This window comes from Phyllostomus hastatus, unplaced genomic scaffold (genome assembly GCF_019186645.2).
Source record: "Phyllostomus hastatus isolate PE091 unplaced genomic scaffold, TTU_PhHast_1.1 phas_contig_524, whole genome shotgun sequence".
NCBI lineage: Eukaryota > Metazoa > Chordata > Mammalia > Chiroptera > Phyllostomidae > Phyllostomus > Phyllostomus hastatus.
The window spans coordinates 9,095,103-9,123,050 of NW_025333900.1; the positions used below are offsets into that span (position 1 = coordinate 9,095,103).

At 36.7% G+C, this 27,948-nt stretch overlaps 1 protein-coding gene across 3 annotated transcripts in view; it reads left to right on the plus strand.

Moving 5' to 3' along the window:
* The window catches only part of CDKAL1 (CDK5 regulatory subunit associated protein 1 like 1), a 651,862-nt gene that overhangs the window by 198,018 nt on the left and 425,896 nt on the right, over positions 1 to 27,948 (plus strand). For all 3 annotated transcript variants that reach the window (XM_045847145.1, XM_045847147.1, XM_045847146.1), the window contains 2 exons: positions 6,097 to 6,193; positions 23,884 to 23,932. In XM_045847145.1, coding sequence (XP_045703101.1) covers positions 6,097 to 6,193; positions 23,884 to 23,932 — 146 coding nt within the window. The remainder of the gene's footprint in view (positions 1 to 6,096; positions 6,194 to 23,883; positions 23,933 to 27,948) is intronic.

Below are 27,948 nucleotides of genomic sequence, written 5' to 3' on the forward strand. Positions count from 1 at the left end.
CAGACTCTGAGGAAAAGCGTAGTGAAGTTACAGGAGATGCGGGGAAGCAGGGAAGGCAGAATGCTCAGGTAGTAGAGAGGCAGCCGCTTTGGCCATCTCTGATATTTTTGACTTTTAATCAATGAGAAATCTTTGAGGGAGAGGGGTGCTGTAGCCTGGTTTGTATTTTAAAAAGTCACTTTGGCTGCTGTGTTAAGACTAAACTATGAGGGAACAAAGGTGGAAGGAAGAAGGGGAGAAATGTTAGTGGCTTAAACCACAATGGTAGCCATACAGGTAGTAAAAAGTGGTTGAACATGGACATACTTCCAAGGTAGAGTCAGAGGGATTTGCTAATGGATTGGGTGTGAGAGAAGACGATGTTATTAAGAAAAATTCCAAGGTTTTTGGAAAGAACAACTGGCCATTAATTTATTTACCATTAACTTGCATGCATGTCTTGATGATGAATTTCTGCATCATCAAAGAACAAACCTATGGTGTTTGGAACTTCAGATACAACTTTTCAGCCATGGGCTTAGAAACCAGAGAGTGTGTATGCTTGGTTACCTTGCAGGATGGAAGTTTCAGTTTCAGAGGAGTGGAAACATGTCATAGAGATAAGCTGGCTTTCCAGATGACATAAGTAGGTACTGTCAATGTTTTTCAGGGTACAAACCTCAAGTTTTGCAGGTTCAGAAACTTGATTTCATAAATTAGAACCTAGAGATAAATGGACCCAGGGACTGAACTTGTAACAACCACATTCACCAGTTCAGTTTCTCATGGAGGCACATCAGACCATGGTCAACAGCAGCCAGCATCCTAGAATTACAAGGGTTCCCACACTTGCAGTCCCTGTCCCTCAATCTGGGGAAATGCTAATTTCCTGACTTCTAGGGAGAATGACTTTTAGTAGTCAGCCTGGCAGAATTCAGAGAGAAGCCTATTACTCTAACCTAAGGAGTCATTCTCATTCTCTGCACTTGGTTCCCTTTGAAGCCATGAAGGTAGTTAGGCCTGCCCAGTGCTTTCTGCTGTGTTTCTTAGTTTCTACCCAGCATGGAAGCACCAGTCACCCAGTTTTGGATTTCTGCAGGAGGTACTTCCTTGTACTTCTGCCCATCCCTCCTGTCTTTGGTCTCACCCCCTTCCCTCATCACTTGTATCCCCTATAGCTTTTTAAAACTTTCTTATACTTCTCATTGAAACTCCCTTTCTATAGTGAACCAGCTTTCTTTAAATCCTTAACTTATTCATAGAATTCTATATTCTTGTCATTTATACCTCAGTGAAGCTGGAAAAAAAAAGTCTATGTTCTGTTCTCACTTTTTTCCCCTTAAATTAAAGTCACAGAATCTTTTCTTCAAATGCAATCATTCACAGACTCTTGGTACATAGAGCACATGAAAGCACAGTGACAGGATGTCGTGGTGGTAGTGGTGGAGGAGGATGAAGATAAGGATGACACTTCTGGTCTGCCTTGCTCAGCGTCCCCTGTACCCCTGATCTGGTCCCTTAGGGACCTCATCTGGTTTGTGTCAGTGTTATACACCTGCTTTCAGAGGAAGCTGCCTCTCCTTCACACCCGGCTACCCTTAGGTCTCTCTACAGGAGTGCATACAGGTTCCCCTACAGGGCTACCTCAGCATTCCTTGCTACCTCCAGATCTCTCTTCTTTCCCTTCATGCAAAAACCTGGGTTCTAAGGCCCATTTCTTCCTTTTCTCACTAGACTGTGAACTCCTTGAGATCAGTGACTATCTTTTTATTTATTTATTTGTGTGTGTGTGTATGTGTGTCTGGCATGTGATGTATAAATGCAGGATAGAATGAAAAAATGAAATGCTGAACTACTGACTTAATAAATAGTCATTTTCATAGGCGAACTCAAGAACTTGGATTGGTAGCAAGCACAATACAAAGGAAAGCTACTGAATCAAGTGGGAATTTCATGACTGGTTTTTGTCTGCCTTAGGTGACTGCTCTGTTTGCCACTGTTACAGATGTTGAGAAACTTTTACCCTTTGGACTCTGCTTTTCTAGGTGCAATGAAGACTACATTCTTTCTTCTCATGGGGCATAAAATGTGCCCCATAAAATGTTGGTTAAGATAGTGTTCAGTCTTGTGTTCCCGAGATTATATTACATTCCAGTACTTTGGATTTGAATGTATGAAGATATCTCAGGTTACACATTTTAATACATCTACTTGGATTTTTTTTTTCAAATTAGTGAATCCCGTCAAGTCTTAGAGTTACTTTATTTTCAGTGTTTGGTAGCTCCTCACCTCACTCAACAAGCCCTGACAACTCCTGTCAGGACAGAGTTGCATTGTCGCGATAAACTATTTCCTTCTTCACTGGTTGTTCCAAAATTCAGGAAGGACATCAGAGTTATTGAAGTATGTCACAACCACAGATCCTTAGTTGTTGTCTGTTGCATAATGTGCTGAGATGTTTTTTTATGCATTTCACATAGCTCCATGCCTACACATAAATAAACACTTAAAATAAGTATCCTCTCACTTGAGTATTTGAATGCAGACATTAATCGCATGCAGACTAGTTAAGAGTATGCTTGCTTTGTACAGAAGCAGACTGATTTCGCCCTCTTTCTGGTGTTGTGAGGAAGTTTTTAGGAGTGTATTAATACATATTTAGAAATAAAAATCATATATATTTTAAAACAGTCTTTCATGAACAAAAATTTTGGTTGAAGTTTAGACATTATTGTGAGTATTTTATATAGATTAAATGTCAATTGGCATGGAAGAGAAAAGGAATAAGAGAAATAAACATGGAGAAACATTTCCTTCTTACCTGCCACTTGTAGAGAGCTATGTTTTTCTTGAAATACGCATGAATTTATTCCTTTTCTATTAGACTGTTATTTTGTTCACAAGACTCAGGAAAACAAGAACTGTCAAATATTAATTTATGTTTCTACTTTGAAGACATTTGATACATTATAGTCTCTCTAAATTTCTACGCTGTTTTAGAAATTTTGATTGTGTAATAAACTCTGAAAGTTTGTTCCAGTTTATTACACAATCAAAACTCATTTGATTTATGTTCTGAAATATAATGGAAACATAATACTCAAGGACCCAGTAGATCTTGGGGACTCATCCCAGCTCCACCACTGATTGCACAAACGGTGGAACTTTGGGCCTTGAACATGGCTCCTTCTCAAGTATTAATTTCTCATTTGTGGAATAAAGGAATGATATTGTCATCCTTGTGTGTTTTCTATGATACCGTGAATTTTAAGATTCTGTACAAATTATTGTTTGCATTTGGTATTTGGCAAAAAGGGAGGTATTTCTTTGTTTCCTATATTATTCAAGTTAACACTCTAGACCAGGCTATTTCTCTTTCAATTTAGAAATATGTCTCAAGAAAATATTAATGATTATAAGGAATTAACTTTATATTCAATTTTTGTTTTAATTAACACTTCAAGGTTATCTAAAAATGAAGACATGGAAGTTTATACTATTTTAAAATTTCTTAAGGAATTATTTTTATCAGCATTTATATTTTGAAAGATAAAGGTTTTAAAAACATGCTTGTGCTGGATATGTTTCTAAAGATTTTTCTGGCTTTTATTAACCTGGACAAAACTCACTAAACAAAAGGAATAGGATGTAAGAAGGGAATGTTCAGAACAAGAATACTCTTTGAGAAATTGCCTTAAAGCTTTTGCTACTTTATTTGGTCACATATAAATTGTGGCATTAATATTCCATAACTGGGGTATGAGTTTTGGCTTAGGTTATAATTCTGGTCTATTTTCACATTTTAAAGCCAAAGTCAGTAAAAGCATCAATAATATTTTAAATAAATGACTTAATGAAGCATCTCTATTTTGAACCTTTATTTTCTGGTATTCTGCTTACTCCCTTAAAATCATTCTTGGGCTGTTTTATGACCCTATCTAATGCTTATACTGTCATCGGAATATTTTTTTTCTCAGTTGTTGTATTTCGGCTGTACTGTTTTCAGATGCATTATGTAAAATGGTTACCTTGACCAAGTGCCATATAGATGCTAACCATGATTATTATTGTTGGTATAATGATGTTAATGATGTTGTTGGTGATGTTACCTCTTTTTTGTTTTCCACACCAATATTTTAATCCTATAGAAATATTTTCACATCTCTAAACAACATTAAAATTTTGTACTCAATTGGATTCTCATTTTGGAATCTAAAATCTACCCCAAGCTTCACTCCCAGCCAGCCAAATTGCATTTCCTGAGACTAGATAGGCATTAGTAGGTCCTCAGCTTTAGTGTGTCCTATGTGAATTTCTTACTTGCTATTCCAATTCTCAGCCATCCTCTCCTGACAACTAAAGGCTACCTTTTTATTTTCTTAGGTTAGGGATCAGCAAACTCTGGCCTTTGGGTCAAATGTGACCCACTGCTTGTTTTTGGAAATGAAGTTTTACTGGAACACAGACACACACCCTTTTGGTTAAGTATTGTGTATGGCTACTCTTGCTCTCCAGTGGCAGAGTTAAGGTCTTATGACCAGCAAAGCCTAAGGTATTTGCTGTCTGACCCTTTATAGAAAACATTTGCTAATACATGCCCTAGACTCAAGATCTTGGCATCACTTTTGATTCTTTCTTGAGGTTTTCCAAGTAAATTTTAGAAAGAGAACTAATTGTGTTGTCTTTAATCATCTCTTCCTCTTCCTTTCCGCCTGCCCCCCCCCCCCCCCCGCCCCTTCTTCCTCCTTATCTGTCTGTCTCTGTTTTTCTCTCTATGGTGAATCTTCTACATACATTCAGGTCCTCATATCCCTTTGTCAAGGGTCTTCACTTAATTTCCCGATCTCTTGGCTTCTTTTTCTCTTTTATTTAATTTTACAGCTTCTCACCAGTGTCATGTTCTCAAACTTTGGCTCTACTCTGTGTCTACTCTGCCACTCATACTTGAGAGATTTCCCCATTGCCCACTAAAGTAAATACTATCCGGGGCTCTTACAAATGGGCCCTATCAGTCTCCCTGATGTAGAAATTCTTTTTATAATAAAATACTTTCTTTCTGCTTTCTTTCTTCTTGTCTTTGTGCATGGTGAAACAACCACCAGAGCAATCTCTGCCTCCATTTTCATCCTCTCCACCTTCTATTCCCCTTTACAATTCTCCCTGGTTTTTTGGTGAAACTCTTTAGTGCCTTTTCCTAGGTGCCTATTCTTTTTTCTCCATGATATGTTGCCTGTACATCTTTTGGTCACTGAGGGTGTTTTTTATTTGTTTGTTTGTTTGTTTGTTTGTTTTTGATGATGCTGTGTTGCTTAGGTCCTTTTACATTATATCTATTATAAACCAGAAGATTGTTGAGTATAAGGCACATGTCTTCCTCCAGTCTGGTTCTTTAAACACTCACCATCATGTCTTAGAGGTACTTAATAATTAATTAAATCACTTTATAGTAAGCAGGCTTTTTATTTGGATTTAAATATTGGTGACCTCATAGACTCTGTTGGATGTTTGGCAGAGAGTTTGTGTGTTATGGTTGCAGTTCTTGAGGAAACCAGATGTTACTTCTTTGTATAGATTGTTAATGTAAATGGAAAGATTTTTTTGTTTGATAAGGTATTTCACATTTATTACAAGAAAACCATTTGTGTGCAGTGATGTGCTTGTTACAGATAAAAAAGTAAAACCAGATGGCAGAGGCAGGCAATTACTCTCTTGGATATGTTAAGCAATCTACAGAAGTCAGATCTTTTTGATTCTGTTAATAAGTTTTTTTGGGGATTCCAAGTGGAAAAATTGTACCAAAGTACTCTAAGTTACTGAAATGAAACACAGGTACTGTTAAAATTGTATTTTATATTTTGCCTATTCATTCATTCCTTCCTTCATTCATTCATTCAGTCATTTTCTAAATACTTCCTATACCATAACATCTGTGGCCTGATAAACAGACACATACAGAAGTCTTATTATAATAGGTTTTCTTTAAACAGCCATAAGAAAATCCAGTTTCATGCTAGATGGGCTTGTTATTATTTAGAGAACTAACATGCACTAACATCAGTTTCCACAGGTATACCTACAAGCAAAAGAATTTACGCTCTTCTTCTTTCAATCTTCTAGAAAAGCTCAAGAGGAGAACAAGAAAATAGTGCTAGCGGGATGTGTTCCTCAAGCCCAGCCTCGTCAGGACTACCTTAAAGGACTGAGTATCATAGGGGTAAGCTTGTACCTGCTAGAGAAAAGAGAAGATGTTCTTTTGTTAAAACATGTAATAACTCCACATTTTATTTTCTATTTCTGCATTACTTACAAGCTATGCTACACTTAAAACCATCCTCAATGTACTTCCCCTATTGCTGTGAAACTTTTTCATGTCTTTATAACTTTTTCATCTTAGCACAAAAATATGTCCTAGATTTTCTCATTAAAAAAAACAACAACAACAACACCAAAACTAACAGTAAATAAGTCATAGCATGGAATTTAAGTCTCTTAATAAATTACCTGGCCTTTGTCTGCCTGTCTGGTATTGCTATATTGTTATAATTTTCCCACTGCATTAAATTGCTCGTCGTCTCCCAGTACATAGATGCCTTTTTTGGAATGTCCCACTTTCCTTGTTTTCATCCCCAAGTCTCAGCTTCACTATCACCATTCTGTAGAGATTTCAATGTTGCCATTCTGTAGAGCTTTCTCTGGCAGTCCTGAGCAGTCCTCAGTAATCCTATCTCTGGGTCCCCTTCACCGTGTGCAGTTGCTTGTCATTTGCTCTCTCAGCCTTTCACAGAGTTGTGATTTTGGGGATAACTTACGTGATTTTTTTTCAATAAAGCCTACCTCTCTATTTAAATTACTAGCTTCATGATGACAGCTGTTCAATTTTTTAAAAACCCTCATCGGGTTTCTTAAGCCTTTCCCACAATGCCTAACATACAGTAGGCACTCTGTTAAGTGCTGGGTGACTGACTGACTGAGTGAAAGCATCTTCCCTTGTATTTTAATTGTTGGCATACTTGTTTTCCCTGTTGGGCAGTCAGCTCTGTGAAATCAGGAGTCTGCGGTCTACTGTCTTCCTTATTCTTGTGGCCGTCACTGTTCACGAAATGCCCAGTCACTCAGTATTTGTTGAGCACACGGTGGTGCTTCATCCTTTCCAACATTCTGCTGCAGCTCTGCTCAGTGTGTTTAGGAGTAATGTTTTAAAAGTCTTTTTTAGTTTTTCAAAAATATAAAAGTATTGTATGCTCGTAGAAAAAAATGGTATGAATAATTGACACCTGGATTGAGATTTATTGGATTTTTCCTTATTTGATACACCGTTGACAGGTTCTTATACTGTATTCTCAGTGTAATAAACTTGTTTTCTTCTGTGAAGTTCTTGCCCCACTAGCAGATTTAATAATCTTTGAACAAACATTCTCATGTTAAACAAACAGAACCAGAATGTTTGGGAACTTTAGTATTTTTTTCATCATTTGTCTTGTTTACATTTTGATTTCTCTTGGTTTAAGGAATGAAATGAGTTGGAGTCCTGAGTTATCTTTTCATGTCAGGCTGACTTTCTCCATAAACATCATCCTGCTGTGTTGGGGAAGTAGGAAACTAGTTAGAATTTGGTTTTACAGAGGGAATGTGGTAAAAGCTTGGGATTCCTCTTAGAGTTCATCTCAAGGAATTGAGTTACCGGAATAGTAGAGTTTCTTTAGTATGGCAAAAACATCTTCTCTCTGTGCATATGGTCACATTTTCTTGAATTCCATTGTGTGCAGTAAAGAGCTTGAGATATGTTAGGATGCAGGGGAGAGTCTCAGGATAGTGCAGGCGAGGACCCCCAGTGCTTTTAATGTGGAAGATGATTTTCAGGGATAACATGAACCCATGGCTATTACAGCTAACCACTGTTTCTCGTTCACTCTAGCACCCTTTCTGTTCTGTCCCCTAGTTTCACTGTAGTGCCTTTAAACTTCTTTAGGTTTCATTTTGCTTCTTTATAAAAATAACTTAAGAATACATTGTTAAAAAAGTGAATAGAGAGCAAATTCATGATTCCATCACCCTAACATCATAATTGTAACCTTGCTTATCCTCTTCAGATTTTTTATCTTTGTGCATTTTACTTAATTACACTCTCCAGACTATTTTGTCATATTTTTCTATAAGCTTTTATTACATGAAGTTTTTAACCATTTTAAATTCATTAATATGTTGTTGAAGGATATGCCATGTTATACTTAACTGTTCTTAATTGTTGAATATCAGTATTTTCTGATTTTTAGAAATTAAAAATTATAAATTAATACCTACAAAAGGGTTTTATTTTAATTTAAAATCAGTATATGGTGAAAAGTTTCCAAAAGTTGAATCATACTATCAGTGGAAATGTTTTACAGTTGTAATTTAATTCTCTTTTCAGCATTTATTATTAAACTATATAATTATTCTTTGTCAACATCATTTTATAGAGCAGATTTCTGCAACAGAAAGATGACATCTATCATAACAGACTCTTTTTAAATTTTTTGAGAGAGAGGGGTAGGGAAGGCGAAAGACAGGGAAAGAAAACATGGATGTGAGAGAGAAACATCTTTTGGTTGCCTTCTCTATGTGCCCTGACCAGCAACCAAATCTGAAACTCAGGCATGTGCCCGGACCAGGAGTTGAACCAGCAGTCTTTTGCTTTAAGGAATGATAACCAACCAACTGAGCCACACTGGCCAGGGCATAACACACTCATAAAAATTATGTCCACAGAACCAAGAGTTTTGGGAAAAAAAATCTGGAGTAGGAAACCAAAATCATGTATAATTGGTGTTTGGAGAGGCTATTTCTGAGTAGAATTGTTAGTATTGCTATAAAATCAGAAAGCTTATGAAATAAAACGAGTTACATTGAAATAAAGAAATGAATTAAAGAAAAAAACAATTCTGAAGTGTGAAAAAACATGAAGATGTTTAAATTCAGTGATTTGGAAACTATTTTTAGGAGGACGTTTGGAATTGTGTTGCACATTTGATTTCCAGACTGGGTGAAAACTGTTACTCCTTCACAGACTTTCCCAAACAGAATTTCTGTGATGGAGGGTGTTGATAGGGGTGGAAGGAAGAACGCATTCTGTGTTTTACCCTCCTGCTAGGATTTATCTCATTCACCCCACAATACAGGGAGAATGTGTCAGTTCTATCAACCAGGTGATTGAAATAAAAAGCTGCCGTTACAATAGGGTCTATAGTGGGGATCAGTGGGTGAGCAAGATGCTTATTGCACACCTGAGTTAAAAGACATGCTATCCTATGTTTGCAAATGCTCATAGCATTTAAGAAGGTATTTATTTAATAAGTAAGAAGGATATTACTACTGTAACATGTTAATTTCCATCATTATCAGCCTGTAGAAATGGGGTATTTGATTTGTTTTCATAATCAGAGATAGCAACATGTAGAGGGCACATAATAATTGGTGATTTGAACTCTGGGCCTTTTTCATTATGTGTCTTGCTGCTTCCTGAGACTATCTAGTTGTGAGTAATATTATTTGTGTGGTGATGCACGGAAAGAAAATAGAAGTAAAACCCACCAACATCTAGGTCCAGAACTGGCTTTGGTGGCAGGAACCTCCCATTCTGGAGCACAGGGCTGATTATTTTTCACATTGGGAGAGGGGAAAAGACAGATTTAAAATGTAGATGTCTTGGATAAAAATAACATTCTTAACCAAACTTTTTTTCTAGAATGATTAAATGAAGTTTATATTTCATGTCTAAATTATATGTATTTGTAGGTAACCACTCAAGATCTTCATAATGTTTTCACTATCTTGGAACATTTTACATTATTGTAAAAATTTTCATTTCTCCTCTGGCAGATAGTTCTGGTTAACCATCCACCTTGGAATGAGTTTTCATGCAGCATCATCTCTTCCCTATTGTTTGAGTTGCTTACTCTGTGTCTAGCTCTAGGTAGTTTCATGATCCTGTGACTATACCTACTGAACATTCTTTTCCTTCCCTTCGGCTCATTTGTTGGCAGAAAAGTTTCCTTTAGAACAACCAGAAGGCAGGATGTTCTCTGATAAAGTCTGGTAGAAAAAAAAATAGACTTCAGGACTCAGAATGTTTGGTTTCAGATTCTGGGGCTACTGCATTATTCTTCTTTAAATTTGGCAAGTATGTACTGAGTGCCTGCTATGTGCTAGCTACTGTTCCAGGTGGTAGGTGTGCAGTAGTACATAAAATCATCAAAGATCCTGTCTTCATAGAGCTTACATTCTAGTTTTTGAGGCAAGATATCTGGGTTTCAGCGGAGAATATTTCCAGCCTCCTGGAGAATGAATGGGGTGGGATGGGCCCTCGACCACAGGGAGATTGATTAGTTGGGAATTTCTCTGTAAAGGTTCTTATGGAAAAACACTTGTGTACATCAGTTAGGAGTTGTGTTAGGGATAGATGGGTGAAATGATATTTATTTGCTTGGGTTTTTATCATGCTGTTGTTATTTCTCAATTATTGCAGTAGCCATTTTTAATAGGCATAACATTTCTTAGGGTTTTTACCCTGTTACAGGAAAGCATGCTTACAAAACCTGTACATTTTGTTTGGATTTTCTGTGTTAATACATGAGGACTACATTTGAACTTGGTCTTGGTATTGACTCATTAGGCTTATCTTTGTAGTAACTGTATAATTTCTTTAGAAATCCTAAATAAACTACAAATTAATGTACATGCTGTAACATTCTAAAACATGCAGTTCACAGCAGAATATATAATTTGATGTTAAAAATATGTAGACGACAAAGCTGCCTGATGTGCAGACTGTGAGCCCTGCAGACAGATGCACATTTTCTATGGAGAGCCAGACAAAACTTCGCTTTAAGGCAGGTGTCCACTTATCTCAGGGGCTGTTGCTCAGTTGATTTGCAGTGGTTTCAACATCCTTCAGGCAGGCTGGTCTGATCCTGAAAAGCCAGACAGCACGATAACCATTTCAAAAGTGCACACTTTAATTTTGGAGACTTTATGTATAAATAAAACAGCATTTGAAAGATACTGTATTTGAGAATATTTCAGTTATAGACCATATTGTAAAAGGTAAATAAATTTATGAAGTGAAACAATGTCACAATAATAGTGACATTGATATTGAGGGCAAAGCTTGAGAAAAACTGGCCTGTTTTTCACTACTTCATGTGTTCTCATATTTCTTCTTTTCATATTAGGTTTTTATTTTACTCTTAATTTTCAAAAAGGCTTTACCGTAATACAATGACCTGTACATTTAAAAGCCCATTAATATTTATACCTTCCTAGATCTATGATCTTTTTAAGGCCTCTTCTAATTTACCTATATGGGTACATTTTTCACCTGTTGAATTATAAAAAATTAGTTTGTCATAGTAGTTAAGAGCCTGATTCAGGAGCTAGATTGCATAGATTTATGTGCCTGCTACACCACTTACTAGCAGTGTGATCCTGTACAAGTCACCTGTTCTTTTCGTGTTTCAGTGTCTTCATCTATAGAATGAAGGGAATAATAGAACCTAACTGAGTTTTCTAAGTGTTAAATGAGATAATACCTGTAATTGCTTAGCACGGTTCCTGACACATCGTTAAGTGGCTCAATATTAGCTTTGAAGAAAAATGTAATTCATTTACTGGTGGAATTAACATTGCGCATGGGGATGAAGCTGTGTGGAGCACTGGAACCCACTATGTGCCTAGAATGAAACTCTTCGCTAGCGGTACAGAGCTGCATAAAACATGTCTGAGTAGTGGTTAGATGAATGGAGAAAGGAGGAAGGCTTTGAGCAGAAACATCAGCATGTCTAAGGAAAAGCCCTGTGCCTAGGTGTGCCTGGAAGGGGGGGAAAAGAGCAAGAAGTGTGTTCTGACTTGAGTGTAAATTGGAGGCAGTCAGTTTAAGAGGTGTGTTTGGAGTAGAGCCCATAAAGCCATAGAGTAGGGCGGGTGGAGAGATGGAGTTTGTATTCAATGCGATGCTTAAGTCAGATAGGACAGGACAAGGTGAAAGACTGGGTGGGTGTTAAGATAGCATGAAAAGGTGAGGGTTAGAAACAGAATAATCTAGTGGTTATTTCTGTATGCTTGTTATTCATTTTCTGTTAATTGTTTTCTTATAAACTATTGAAACTAATCTTTTTTCTATTTTAAGTAAGATTTGTTGGGGTATAATTAGCACAGTGAAATTCATCATAAATGAATTGTGACAAATGTATGCTCTTTCATAAGTACCACCAAAATTAAAAAGAGAACATTTTTCCCACACTAAAAAGTTTCCCTGTGTTCTTTTGTTGTCAACCCTGTCCCCTGACCAACCACACATACCCACAGTCCTTGGCAGTGACTGCTCTGATTTCTGTCCTTGTAGTCTTGTGTTTTTCAGAATGTCATATAAATGGTACTTGTTTCTTGCTTTTTTCACATAGCATAATGCATTCAGGATTCACCCATGTTGTTGTAATTGTTAATTGTTACTTTTTATTGCGTAGAATTATTTTACTGTATGATGAACCAGTTTCTTTGTCTCTTCACCAATTCGTGGAAATTTGTGTTGTTTCTAGTTTTGGGCTATTGAAAATAAAGCTCTTGTAAACATTCATAGATAGGTCTTTGTGTGGGTGGGTATGCTTGCAATATCTTGGATAAATTCCTAGGAATGGTATGGTATGGTGACATGGCAAGCATCTGCTCAACCTTCTAAGAAACTGCTGAAGTATTTTCCAAAACAGCTAAACCATTTTGCATTTCTACCAGCAGTTCCAGTTTCTTCACATCCTCATCAGAATTTGGTACTGCCAGTTTTCAGTTGTAGCAATTATACTAGGTATGTAGTGGTATCTCATTGAGGTCTTAATGTGCTTTTTTTCTCAGTTGACTAATGGTATTGAGCATACTTTTTATGCTCTGCCATCCATGTATTTTTGGTAAAGTGTTCAAATCTTTTACCACTTTCTCCTTTTGGAAGGGGGGTGGTGAGCTTGAGTTGCAAAATTATTTCTTAGGGAGGACACACATATAACACATGGAACTGTTTCTTAGGACATGAAAAAAAAAGAAGTTAATAAATTGGACTTCATCAAAATTAAGTACTTTTGCTCCCAAAACATACTATTAAGAAAATGAAAAGACAAGACACAGACTGGGAAAAAATATTTGTAAAACACATGGGTCCTAAAAGCATTTATATACAGAACATATAAGGGGCTCCTATAACTCATCAGTAGAAAATTAGGCTATTTTTAACATGGAGAAAAGATTTATCTGACTCTTTGTCATCTTTTTTCACTGTCTTTCAGAATTTTGATATAATAGCAACCTTGAATATTTTGTAGGGGCATAAGTGGGTAATTTCTTTTGTGGCTTAAAAACTTAAAAAGTTATGTTCCCAGAATATAGGAACAGGTGTGATAAAGTATCTTATTACTCCCTCTCTTTTTTAAAACTATTTTTTAAAGGATGGGAAGAATTTATTCAAGTCTTCAATCCATTTGCAATTTACTATGGTGGACACTTAGGTACTATAAAGCCAGGGATTTTGTTTACTATTATTTTACATTTTTATATTACTTTCTGTGCTCAGTACAGTGTCTGACTCAATAAATATTTGTTGAGTGAATGTTAAATATAAGGTATGCATTTAACTTAATTTGTTCCATATTGTTCCTCACTATTCTTGCAGCATTTATTTTTAATTTTTTCCTTTCCCTCTTTTATGATGCTAACTCTATGTGTTTGTTTGTTAAGTGGTGTGTTAGCTTTGTAAGCCCCATGACAAGTTACCATAAACATAGTAGCTTAAAACAACACATGTTTTGGGGATTGCAAGTTGGACATGGGTTTTACTGGACTCAAGTCAAGACAGGGTTGCATTCTTTTCTGGCTCTAGGGGAGAGTCCTTTTTCTGTTCTTTTCCAGCCATTTTCCAGCTTTTAGAGGCCAGTCACCTTCTTTGACATGTTCCAGTCTAAGGGAACAATGGCATCCCTCAGTTTTGTCCCCCCACCCCTTTTTTCCCCTCTGCCCTGCACATACCCTTCCACCAGCATTCCCCCTCTTTAGTTCATATCTATGGGTCGTACATATAAGTTCTTTGGTTTCTACATTTCCTATACTATTCTTACCCTCCCCCTTTCTGTCTACTTTCTACCTACCATTTATGCTACTTATTCTCTGTAGCTTTCCCCTTCCTCTCCCCCACTGATAACCTTCCATGTGATCTCCATTTCTGTGGTTCTGTCCCTGTTGTTTGCTTTGTTTGTTTGTTTTTTAGGTTAGGTTGTTAATAGGTGTGAGCTTGTTGTCATTTTACTGTTCATATTTTTGATCTTTTTCTTAGACAAGTCCCTTTAATATTTCATATAATATGAGCTGTGTGGTGATGAACTCCTTTAACTTGACCTTATCTGAGAAGCACTTTATCTGCCCTTCTATAATACATGATAGGTTTGCTGGATACAGTAATCTTGGATGTAGGTCCTTGCCTTTCATGACTTGGAACACTTCTTTCCAGCCCCTTCTTGCCTGCAAGGTTTCTTTTGAGAAATCAGTTTTTAGTCTTATGGGAACTCCTTTGTAGGTAACTGTCTCCTTTTCTCTTGCTGCTTTTAAGATTCTCTCCTTATCTTTAATCTTGGGTAATGTAATTATAATGGACCTTGGTGTGGTCCTCCTTGGGTCCAGCTTCTTTGGAAATCTCTGAGCTTCCTGGACTTCCTAGAAGTCTATTTCCTTTGTCAGATTAAGGAAGTTCTCTTTCATTATTTTTTCAAATAAGTTTTCAATTTCTTGGTCTTCCTATTCTCCTTCTGGAACCCTTATGATTCAGATGTTGGAATGTTTAAAGATGTCCTGGAAGTTCCTAAGCCTCTCCTCATTTTTTTTGAATTCTTGTTTCTTCATTCTGTTCTGGTTGAATATTTCTTTCTTCCTTCTGCTTCAAACCGTTGATTTGAGTCCTGGTTTCCTTTCTGTCACCATTGGTTCCCTGTGGGTTTTTCTTTATTTCACATAATGCAACCTTCATTGCTGCCTGGGTCTTTTTTATGCTGTTGAAGTACTCAGTGAGTCCCTGGAGCATCTTGATAGCCAGTGTTGTGAACTGTGTGTCTGATAGGTTGGCTATTTCTTCATTGCTTAGTTGTATTTTTTCTGGAGCTTTGAGTTGTTCTTTCATTTGGGCCTTTTTGTTTTGTTTTGTTTTATTATGCCTGTTATGTAGTAAGGGATGGAGCCTTAGGTGTTCACTAGGACAGGGCAACCCACGTGACTGTGTCGTGACCGTGTATGAGGGTTATGTGGGGGAGGAGTCTACAAGAGAACAGTGCCGCTTGCTCTGCTCGCTGCCTGATTTCAGTCACTTCCCCCGCTATCCACAAGTAAATTGGGCCTTTCTGGTGCTGATTCCCAGGTGGTGGGTGGGCTTCTGTACATTCTAGGACCTTGTGGGTCTCTCCAATGAACTCTCCTGTGAGGCTGGGAGTTTCTGCTGCTGCTGCCTCAACCCCCACAGGTGTTTTCAGTCAGTGGTCTTAGGCTTTATTTTCCCACGCTGGATCCCTGGGTTGCGAGGTCTGTCCTGCTCCCCCCTCAGTTGTTTCTCCCAGTTTAACTGCACACGAATGTGGGACTGCCTAGTCCTCCAGCTGTCACCTTGCCTATCCTGGTCCTCCAATCTCAGTCTTTTCGTTAGCCCTCTCTGCCCGGATGCCCGTCTCTGCCCCTCCCACCGGTCTGGATGATTGTTTCTTCTTTAACTCCTTGGTTGTCAGACTTCCATACAGTTCGATTTTCTGTCAGTTCTGGTTGTTTTTGGTTTTTAAATTTGTTGTTGTCCTTTTGGTTGTGAGAGGAGGCACAGTGTATCTACCTACACCTCCATCTAGGCTGGAAGTCTCGCATCCCTCAGTTTTTAAGAACTGTGAATAGATTAGGCCCATCTGGATAATCCAAGCTAATCTTACCATCTCAGGGTCCTTAGTTACTTCTGAAAAACACATTTCCCATGCCAGGTAACATATTCACTAGTTCTAGAAATTAGGATATCTGAACATTTTGGGGAGACCATTATTCTGCCTGCAGCATAAAGCAGTGTTTATTAATTGATGTTTTACATTTCTAATGTGTATTCTGTTTTAATTTTAATATTAGTTTTTAACTTTAGTATTGCTTAAATTTTTTTTACTGTATAACATGTCCTGTTATTAATGTGATAATATTCTAATATTCCAAATAATATTTCTATATATAATTGAACTTAATATGTTGATTTTGTTTTAAATGAAAGATTTTTTTCATTAGAGAAAGATTTATAGTTATTTTATTAGGATTTAAGAGAAAGATGTTCCTGGTACTGATACTCCTTTTGCTGGCATTGTCTATCCTGGCCTCATCTTATAATTAGTAATTTTTTATTTCTTATTAAGTGTTAGTCACTCACTAGTACCATTCAGGTAGAAGGCATGCTTTTAGTCTTGTGTAGAATATGCTGTCATAAAATTTTTAATGAAAGGGCAATTTCTACTATTGGGGAAGAATTTTTCTCAATAAAGAGATGAAAGAAGATGAAAACATGCTGGGAGATGAGGAGGTTTTGTTCAAAAAGTTAAACCACATGTAGCATCAAGTGCTCTTTTGTTTAACTCATTAGTATATTTGTTCACAGTTTTGTGAATTCAATAAATCTTTCTTTCATCTAGTAGAGCTGAAAGATGTTGTTAATTTGGTGACTGCTATGGATTTCCCCAATATGAAGATATTTGGAAATAGGGCTCTCTTCCAATAAATAGCATTTTTAGAGGTAGGAAGTTCTCTTAAAAGTTTTGAGAAAGATTTTTATAGAGAAAAATATTCTCATAGAAAAGTTAGTACTTAATTTTAACCTGTCAGATGCTGATAATTGGATCAAACTTCCATTATTGTAAATGTGTAAAATTAGAACAAAGGCATGATAGAAAAGGCTTTTTATATGAATGGCTCTTAATGGAGATACAAAGACTTTTTTTTTCTTTTAGGTGTTGGTAGAATTTTTAGATAGTTTAAAGTTTTGGTATGATATTTCTTAATTACAATCATGACAGGTTGTCTGGTTTATTTATATACAGTCAAAATTAAGAGAGCTAATGAGGAATTTCTCTGCATCTGAGTTTAAGTGTATATGTGATACAGATAGTCTCTCCTACTTGTGTAAGGACTTCAGATGTCTTGGGATAAAATCAAGGGGTACTAAAACCTCAGACAGACTCATGTAAATATGAAAAAACACCAAGTAACAGAGAAATGTGGATAAAGAGTAGCCTTTGCATATTTTCCAGAGGATTAGTGGAGCAATGCTATTAAGATGGTTTTTTTTTTTTTAACCCTCCAGTGACTTCCTTTTGCTAGTAAAATAAAATCTAAACTGCATAGCATGAACTACAAGGTCTCATATACAGGGTGTGGGCAAAAGTAGGTTTTTGATTGTGAGTACGTGAAACACACACTTTAGTTTTGTATTATTTATTCTTGTATTACATATTTTTTCATATGAACAATTGTAACCCTACTTTTGCCCACCCCTGTAATCTTTCCTTAATTATCTGACTCCATCTGCTACCACTCTGCCCCTAACTCCCTGTCATTTTGTCTCTTAGCTGTTTTATGTACTCTTCCCCCTAGAGGTTTATGCTGATGCCTCTGTCTAGGGTCCATGTCCCAGGATTAATGGTGCTATCTGTTCTGAGGTTTAAATGGAATACTATTGCAAATTTGCTCTCTCTACTTCCGGCCAGTCCCATATTTTATTTTTTTCATAGTGTTTGTAATGATAGGACATGAACATTTTCAATTATTTATATTTTGTCTCCCTGATTAAAATGTAAGGTCTATGAAGCATGGACTTGGTATTTTTCACCATTTTATTCCCATTTCCTAGATCTGTGTATAGTGCCTGGTTGGTTCTTAATAGATATTTATCAAGTGAATGTATCCATGTCAGTGGTAATTTGTGGGGGAGAGTGTGGGGGAATAGTTGTTGCCTGGGTCTCCTGAAATTGCAGGTTCAGTTGTAGAGCATTCTGTGATCGTTTAGTGATGCTGTCACGTGTATATGAAAAGGGAAATGTGTGAAATGTGTCACCTGTGTGCCATTCCTGGAAATAAGATCTACTAGAAATGATTTTTTCTAGAATAATTTCTTAATTTCTAGTAGAAAATAATTCTACTAATTAATTTATTTATTCTTTAAATAATTATTTATTTGTAGTGAAATAATAGAAATAAAGAATTTAGGTGAATATCCTTGCACTTCAGTTCCCCAACCCTCAGAAATAAGGTAGTATTTAGCCTAGGAATGTTGTGAGGATTAAATGAGATAGTGCATGTATTGTGCTATCACAGAGTCTGTGACATAGTAAGTGCTCAAGAAATGTTAGCTGTCACTTTGTTATTACCAGTCATTAACTTATCTAGCTGCTGATTGTTTAGAAAAAAAAAGATACTTCAAGTAGTTAGAAGAAAGATACTTCAGTGCATGCTCAAACAGAACCTTGATAGTGTACAAAGTCAGGCTGTTATCAGTGTGCTCCCTGAATGACCTTTTTATTAGCCAACTTGGAAAAATTGTATTTGAGGTATGCATGAGTTTCCTAGGGCTGCCATAACAAATTATCACAAACTGGATGGTTATGTTAGCTACACTGCAAACCTGCACTTTGCAGTACGGTTGCCAGTAGACACATGTGACTGTTTAAGTTAATTAAAGTTAAAATTTAGTTCCATAGTCACAGTAGCCACATTGTAAGAATGCAATAACTAAGGGTGGCTACTGTGTGGGACATTATGCAGCGTGTAAACGTTTCCATCACCATAGAAAATTCCATTGGATTGCACTGCTGTGAACAATTAGGAAATTTCTGACTAACACTTTTATTTGCTTTAGATGCCTTTGTATAGGTTTGTTTCTTTAAAATGTTTACCTATAAATTTGGAGTGGTTCAAAATAGCCGAATAAAATATTTTATAGATTTATTTTAAAAGTTCTGCAGCAGAATTACTCATTAATGTTATTTATGAATTGTTTATTAACCAACTCCTTTTTTCATTGTTGAGAACATATGGAGTCAGTAATAGAACATACTGAATGTCTTTTTCCCTGTATATTTATAACTAAGTGCCTGAAGGACATGAGATACTGTTTTATTTATTTTATTTGAATTATATGCCAGAGACTAAGCTCTTGTGTATTCAGGGCTACAATTTATAGTATTAATTAAAAACAGCTTTACTTTTCTCCCTAGAATGAATTCAATGTATTCTTCTTTACTATATGTGAATCTTGAGTTTGTTCTTTCACTCATGATCATTTTTTCTTGTCTCCCTTTCTCTCACTCCACGCTTTTTTTTTTTTTGCTTTCTAACGTCTTTCATTAAACTCACTCCCACTCTTCTCTTTTCTGTCTCCCCTTCCTTACCCCCTTCCTCCAATATGCTCCTTAGGAAAAATGGAAATGACACAGTATTTTTATTAAATCATTAATGAACTTCTCCCCTGTTTGTTTGTAATCAAATACTTTTAAAACTTTTTTTCTTCAAATTTGGTTGACCCTTAGTTTTAAAGTTCTAGAGCTTCCTCACACCACATAGTGATTAAACAATCACATGTAGGCAATATTTATTTTTCTGCCAGAAAGGCAAATATAATCAATCACTTTTATAAATCAGAGGCTATATTTTGAGCTGTATGCATTCATACAAATTCTATGTGACCATCAGGGTGAAAGAAAATCTGTTTCTTAAACACACACATATATTTAACTTAAAAAATTTTCATTTACATAATTTCACATTCACAGAAAAGCAAAATAATTACCATGAACTCATTCCCCAAATTCCCCAAATGCTAATTTTAATGAATTTGCTAATTATTCTCATTTTATATGTACACATTTTTTTCTGATCCTTTTTGAGAGGAAGATGTAAACATGATGCCCCTTAACTTCTAAAATACCCCTGTGTTTCAAAGACAGAGATATTTTTTACATCTGTAGTATAATAAAAACAGGAAATGACACTGATACAGTATTATACGTCAGTATGCAGACCGTGTTCTGATCTTGCCAGTTGTCCAGATTAACATCCTTTACGGGAAGAGAAGCACCATAGATCCAAAGTTGGATTCAGCTGTCAGGTCTTTTCAGTGTCTTTGGCTTTGCCCAGTTTTTCATTCAGTTTCATGGCCTTTACATTAGAACATTTGACTGATTACCCTCATTATTTTTTGGTAATAAAAGCTTTTTTTAAAGATATAATTCATACACCATACAGTTCTCCCATTTCAAATGTGTAATTCAGTGCCTTTTAGTATATTCAGTTATAAGACCATCACCACATTTTAGAATCCTTTCGTCATTCCAAAAGGAATCCCATTACTTCCTAGCAGTTTCTCCCATTTCTTTCCCCACCCATCCACAGGCAATTAGAAATCTACTCTGTTTTGGAAGATTGCCCTATTCTGGCTATTTCATACACATGGAATAATTTACATTTGACTTTTTTAGTCTGGCTTCTTTCACGTAGCATAATGTTTTAGCATATATCAATACTTCTTCCTCTTTATGGCTTAATGGTGTTTTATTGCATGAATATACCAACTTTTTATGTCAGTTGATTGCACTTTGCTTGTTTACACCTTTTTTGCTGTTAGGAATAATGCTGCCATGAGCATTCATTGACAATTTTTTTGTGTGGACATATGTTTTCATTTCTCTTGGATATACAAGGTATGTCTAGAAAGTATCCAGCCATGTGCTATGGAAAATAGAGACATTTATTGAAGATATGAGATACAAGAAACATTGTACGTAAGACAGTGGTGCCTCAGTCCCCTTCAAAGTAGGACCTTACACAGTTTTCCCAGTTGCCACCAGCTGCCCTGTCATATTTTCCTGTATCTCACTGGTGGTCTGAAATCTCTTCCCTTTCAAAGGTGGTTACTTTTGGGAAAAGCCAAAAGTCTCAGGGCATCAAATCTGGGCTGTAGTGGGGTGGGGCTGAGTCACCTGGGTGATTTGAGGTTTCACAAAAAAATTCACAAGTAATGTGTGAGTGGCCACATTGTCATGTCAAAGCTGCCATTCACCAGTTACCCAGAGCTGTGGCCTTCTGAATCATCCAAGTAGTTTCCACAGAGAAATGTTCAAGCTCAACACAAAATTTGATGCGGATTCATTGCTGTACTTGCTTAGTCATTTTGAGTGCAGTGGCCACACTGTACACATGCTCATTCAACGGCATCTACCACCCCCTCTGACTGGTACAGTGAAGTCGTCATTGTTCACACATGTGCATTCCAGTCCACTCTCCTTGGCTGCCAGGATACATTGATGTCGCACAAACCATTCTTGGTAGATTAACAATGGCTGTGCTTTTTCCAAACTGACCTTGTATACCCTCACCTTGTAAAGTTGACTTAACAATATTACATTAGTTTCAGGTGTACATGTAGTGATGCGGCATTTATGTAACTTACGCAGTGATTGAAGTGATTACCCCATCATTTCCTTATATTGAAGATTCATTACTACTGAATTCTCAGCTTACCCTGTGTTCACTGACCCCCTTCGCTGTTAAATCAGACATACCCGTTTTGGTCTTTACGTTCCTGTTACTTTGTAGCAGCTGACACTGTTGTCTGCTTCTCCTCTTTGAACTTTTTGTTGTTCTTATTTTGATCACATTCTTTTAAGGAAACCACATAGACTCTCTTCTTAATAAATCCAAACCTGATGCTTCCAGTGGTTCCAGGTAGATATGTCTCCAGTTAGGTAGGTTTGTTTGGGACTAAGATTTTTCATTCTCAGAGATTTACTTTGCTTTTGTCTACCTCCCAGTTATTGCTGCTGCTAACACCATGCTTGGCTAAGTGGTCAGAAGCAGAGCTGGATTCAAGTGTGTTCTTACAACTCTTTCCTTATTTCATATAAGACACCAGTTACCCAGGAAAAGGAATGCTTTAAAGAGATTTGCCATTGCACTTTTAGTAAAGTTATTTTAAAGCCTTTTTTTGTTGTTCTCAGTTGAGATCATTGCAGCATTGTTATGTAATAAAAATTAGAAATAGCATACATCCCATCAACAGGGGAATGGATCAATGCATTATGGTGTATCTGTGTGTGAGGTACTGGGTAGCTAGTAAATGAATGAAATAGGTCTGTGTGTACTGATGATGTATAGAAAACAAGTCAAGGGCAGACCTATTTTATATATCATCTATGTGTGTTTCATCATTTGTGAACAAAAAAAAGGGAAAGGAAAAAACTGCAGAGCTGTCAGACCCCCTTATGCATGGTTTCACTTTTTGCAGTTTCAGTTACCTGTGGCCTAGCACAGCTGGAATATTAAATGGAAATTTCTAGAAGTAAACAATTCATAGGTTTAATTACGTGCTGTTCTAAGCAGCTTGAGGAAATCTCATGCTGTCCTGCGCTGGCCTGCTCTGTGGCTCCGGGACGTGAATCACCCCTTTGTCCACCCAGTGTGTCTGTGCTGTGTATGCCACCCACCCCTGGTCACTTAGTAGCCATTTCTTTATCAGATTGGCTGTTAGGGAGACATAAACTCGATTATCAGTACATGGTTTTAATTGTCCTATTTTATCACTGGTTATTGTTCTTAATCTCTTACTGTGGCTAATCTATAAATTAAACTTCAGTACAAGTATGTGTGTAGAGGAAAAACATAATATATATAGGATTTGTCACTGCCTGTGATTTCAGGTATCCACCGGGGGTCTTAGAACATGTACCTTAGGGATAAATGGAGACTGCTGTGTACAGGGTGGGGAAAAGTAGGTTTACAGTTGTTTGTTTGTGAAATAATGCAATTATTAATAAATAATAATACAAGATTAATCTCTTTGTGTACTCACAACTGTAAACCTACCTTGCCCCACCCTATGTATAAATGTTTAGCACTGGAAAATGCCCCGGTATCTACTCCTCAAACTGTTAAGAGTGATTTCTTCTGAGGAGTGGAAATGGAGGATGGAGGATGTTATGGCTTACTTTATTTCTGCTTTATATTTCTATCTTGTTTGAATTTGGTCATTGAACATGTATTTCTTCTGTAATAAAACATGATGAACTGAATATCAACTTATGATCCATTGTTATTTAACTTTCTCTGTTCCTTTAGCTCCTTGGACTACAGTCTTTGCTTTTTTTCATTTCCCTTCTAAACTCCAGCCACTCTAACTTGGCCTCCCTAGTGGGCTTCTTATGATCTAATCCTGCTTATCCCTCAAGAAGCATTCCTGGCTCACTCAGTCAGGTTTTATCGCCTCTCCTTTGTGATCTCAGGGCACCCTGGGAAATCTTTCCTAGCCCCCGGTGGCGGGGCTGCAGGCGGTGTTATTTGACTTTGTAGTCCATGGACCTGAGCAGAGCATCCAGCACCGGGCAGAAAGTCATTAAAAGGGGTTTCAGTGTTAAAATAATAAAGAATGGAATTTGGGGTAGATCCCCTTAATATCAGTATGTCTTTTTCTGTAGGTTGTCATTTTCTGCCATTTTTCTCGAAGTTCTGTAAGAAGAGACCTGCTTTAATTAAACTTCAGTTTGTGTCTCAGGACATTCTCAGTTGATGTTGACGGGCCCTGCTGACAGCTCCAGGAAGTGTAGTTCAACATGATACGGTTTTTGAAACTGTCATCAGAAGACAGGAGAATGGCAATTTCATACTTTATTGTAACAAAAAACATTAATACAAAACATTTAAAATAATATCTTTAAATGCATTAACTAAAGAAAACCTGGATTTGTGTGCTGAGATGTGTAACACTGACTCAAACAGAATGATAATCACAAATTAATATCCCTCCTCCGTGTAAATTGCTTCTCTAACAGTTTGTTTTCTTTTCAGGTTCAACAGATAGATCGTGTAGTAGAAGTTGTGGAGGAAACCATTAAAGGTAACTTTTGAGAGTGAGATAAACAGAGGTATATACTGTCTGTAAAACTGCCTTTTAAGAAGATAACCTGGACGAGGCCTGGAGACAGTGGACTGGACTGGAGAGCCCGGCTATTCTCATCAGCTCCAGGAAGGAGCACCAGTCACCATCTCCTGTTGTTTCCAGCTTCTTAGCTCTCTCTTCATACTTATTATTCACTCTTTAGACACATTAAAAGAAGATGAAGAGTCATCCACCATGGCAGTCTCAGGTGTTGCAATGATTTCTGGGGACTTGAAAGCATGTGAGGTCACACTCATAAAAACAATGTATTTTTTGGACTATAAGACGCCCCGCCCCGCCCCCCCATTTGGGAGTGAAGGGGGTGCGTCTTATAGTCTGAGTGTAGCTTGCCTGGCTTGCTGTGGGGGCAGCCTATGTTATTTATGTTATTAAATATTTTACCACGTTTTTTGCTCAAAATTTTTTTTCTTGTTTTCCTCTAAAACCTAGGTGTGTCTTACAGGCTGTGCGTGTTACAGTCCAAAGAATTCAGTATTACTTAGTTAACATTTATTGAGCATGTTTATGAAAATTTTTGTTTTAGATACAAAGTTTTGTCCCTGACTGCTTCATGCATTGACAGATCTCATATAAGAAACATATATTTGATCATCTTATAAGCAAGTCAGGTTACAGTTATTTATTTATTTAATAAATTAGGGTGCCATTGCTTAATAAAATCCTATAGGTTTCAGGTGTACAGTTCTGTAACATGTCATCTGTATACTGTATTGTGCATTCACCACCACAAGTCAAGTCTCCTTTCATCTCTGTTTATCCCTCCTTTTACCCTCTTTTACTTCCCTCCACTTCCCTTTCCCTCTGGTAATCACCATACTGTTGTCTGTGTCTATGAGGGTTTTTTGTGTGTGTTTTTTTTTTTTTTTTAGCTTAATCCCTTCACCCTATACACCCATTCCCCAAACCCACCCCCTCTGATGGCTGTCAGTCTGTTCTCTGTCTCTATGAGTCTGTTTCTATTTTGTTGTTAGTTGTGTTTTTTTTTTTATTAGATTCCACGTATAAATGAAATAACATGGTACTTGTCTTTCTTTGACTGGCTTACTTCATTTATCGTAATACTCTCCAGGTCCATTCATGCTTTGCAAAAGGTAAAATTTCCTTCTTTTTTATGGCTGAGTGGTATTCCATTGTGTAAATGAGCCACAGCTTGTTTGTTTGTTTTTTTTAATCCACTTGTCTACTGGTGGGTACTTAGGCTGTTTCTAAATCATGACTATTATAAATAACAGTACAATGAATATAGGGGTATATATATATATTCTTTTGAATTAGTGTTTGGGTCAGATATATTCCCAGAAGTGGAATCAGTGTCATAAGGCAGTTCCATTTTTAATTTTTTGAGGTAACTTCACACTGCTTTCCACAGTGGCTGCACCAGTTTGCATTCCCACCAACAATGCCCAAGGGTTCCCCTTTCTCCACATCCTCGCCAGCACTTGTTGTTTGTTGATTTATTGATGATAGTCATTGTGACAGGTGTGAAGTGATATTGTGGTTTTAATTTTCGTCTCTCTGATGATTAGTGATGCGTAGATCATTTTTTCATATGTCTATTGTCCATCTGTATGTCCTCTTTGGACATAGAGAAGTGTCCGTTCAGCTCCTTTGCCAATTTTTAAAAATAATTTTTATTTGTTGATTTTAGAGGGGGTAAGGGGTAGAGAGCAATACATCACATCAATTTGTTCCACTTTTTTATGCATTCATTGACTGTTTCTTGAATGTGTGTTGACTAGAGATTGAACCTGAAATCTTGGTGTATCACGATGATCTAACCAACTGAGCTACCAGGTCAGGACACTTTGCCTATGTTTTAATTGGATTGTGTTTTAGTGTGGAGTTTTGTAAGTTCTTGATAGATTTTGTACATTAACCCCTTATCAGACATATCATTGGCAAATATGTTCTCCCATAGTGGGTTGTTTTTTCATTTTACTGATGGTTTCCTTTGCTTTGCAAAACCTTTTTAGTTTGATATATTCCCATTTATTTTATATTTTCTGTTTCTCTTTCCCAAGGAGATATACCAGAAAAAATATTGCCACAAGAAATCCCTGAGATTTTACTGCCTATGTTTTTTCTTCTAGTATTTCTATGGTCTTGAGTCTTACATTTAAGTTTTTAATCCTTTTTGAGTTTATTTCTGTGTATGGTGTAAGAAGGTGGTCTGATTTCATTCTTTTACACATATCTGACCAATTTTCCCAACACCACTCATTAAATATACTATCTTTACCCCATTGTGTGTTTCTTCCTCCTTTGTCAAATATTAATTGACTGTAAAGGGGTGGGTTTGTTTCTGGGTCTCTATTCTGATCCATTGATCTATGTGTCTGTTTTTATGCCAGTACCAGGCTGTATTGACTACTGTGGTCTTATAGTATAGTTTGATATCAGGTAGCAGGATTCCTCCAACTTTGTTCTTCTTTCCCAAGATTGCTGTTGCTATTCTGGTTCTTTCGTGGTTCCATACAAATTTTTGGAATGTTTGTTCTAGTTCTGCAAAATATGCTGTTGGTATCTTGATAAGGATTGCACTGAATCTATAGATTGTTTTGTGTAGTATGGACATTTTAATGATGATAATTCTTCCTATCCATGAATACGGTATATGCTTCCACTTATTTCTGTCTTCTTCAGTTTCTTTCTTCAGTGTCTTGCAATTTTTTGAGTACAGGTCTTCTACATCCTTTGTTAAATTTATTGATAGATTTTTTTTTAATGCAATTGTAAATGTGTTTTCTTAATTTCCCTTTCTCTGTTTTTTTTTATTGGTGTATAAAAATGCAGCTGATTTCTGGATATTTATTATGTATCCTGCTACTTTACTGAATTCATTTATCAGTTCTGGTGGTGTTTTTTTTCTTTAATGGAATCTTTAGGGTTCTCTATATACAGGATCATATCATCTGCAAATACTTTTTCTTTCCAGTTTGGATGCCTTGCTGTTGAAGGTGTTTTGGTTGTAGGTCCTTGTTTTTCATCATCTTGAATATTGCTTCATGCCAGTTTTTTCTGGCCTGAAATGTTTTTGTTGAGAAATCAGCTGCCTGCCTTATGGGAGTTGTCTTGTAGATAATGAACTGTCTTGCAGCTTTTAAGATTCTCTCTTTGTCTTTAACACTTGCTATTTTAATTATGATGTGCCTTGCTGGATGGATCTTTGGATCCATCTTGTTTGGGACTCTTGGTGCTTCCTGGACTTCTGTGTCTTTTTTTTTTTACTAGTTTAGGAAAGTTTTCAGTCATTATTTTTTCAAATAGAGTCTTGATCTCTTGCTCTTCCTCTTCTCCTTCTGGTACCCCTGTGATACAGATATTGTTATATTTCATGTTGTCCCAAAGGTCCTTTAAACTATCTCCATTTTTAAAAATTCTTTTGTTTTTTTCTGCTCTTATTGTGTGTTTTCTGATACCTTGTCTTTCAAATTGTTAATTTGATCCTCTACTTCTTCCAGCCCCCTCTTTGTTCCTTCTAGTGTATTCCTTGTTGCAGGTATTGTATTCTTCATTTCATTTTTAATTTTTTAATTTTAGAGAATGGGGAAGGGAGGGAAAAGAAAGGGAGAGAAACATCAGTGTGTGATTGCCTTTTGCATGCCCCCAACTGGGGACCTGTCTTCAACCCAGGCATATACTCTGAATGTGAATCAAACCAGCAACCCTTTGGTTCATAGGCCAACACTCAATCCACTGAGCCACACCAGCCAGGGCTAGATTCTTCATTTCTGACTGGTTCTTTTTTTATGGTTTCTATGTCTTTTTAATGCTCTTACAGTTCTCACTAAGTTCCTTGTAGTTCTAAGTTTCTTGAGAATCTTTATAATTTTTTTGAACTATATAGAGATGATAAATTCCTTGCTTCCTTTACTTAGCTCTATTTCTGGAGCGCTCTCTTATTTTTTCATTTGAAGCATGTTTCTTTGTCTCCCATTTTGGCTGCCTCTTTG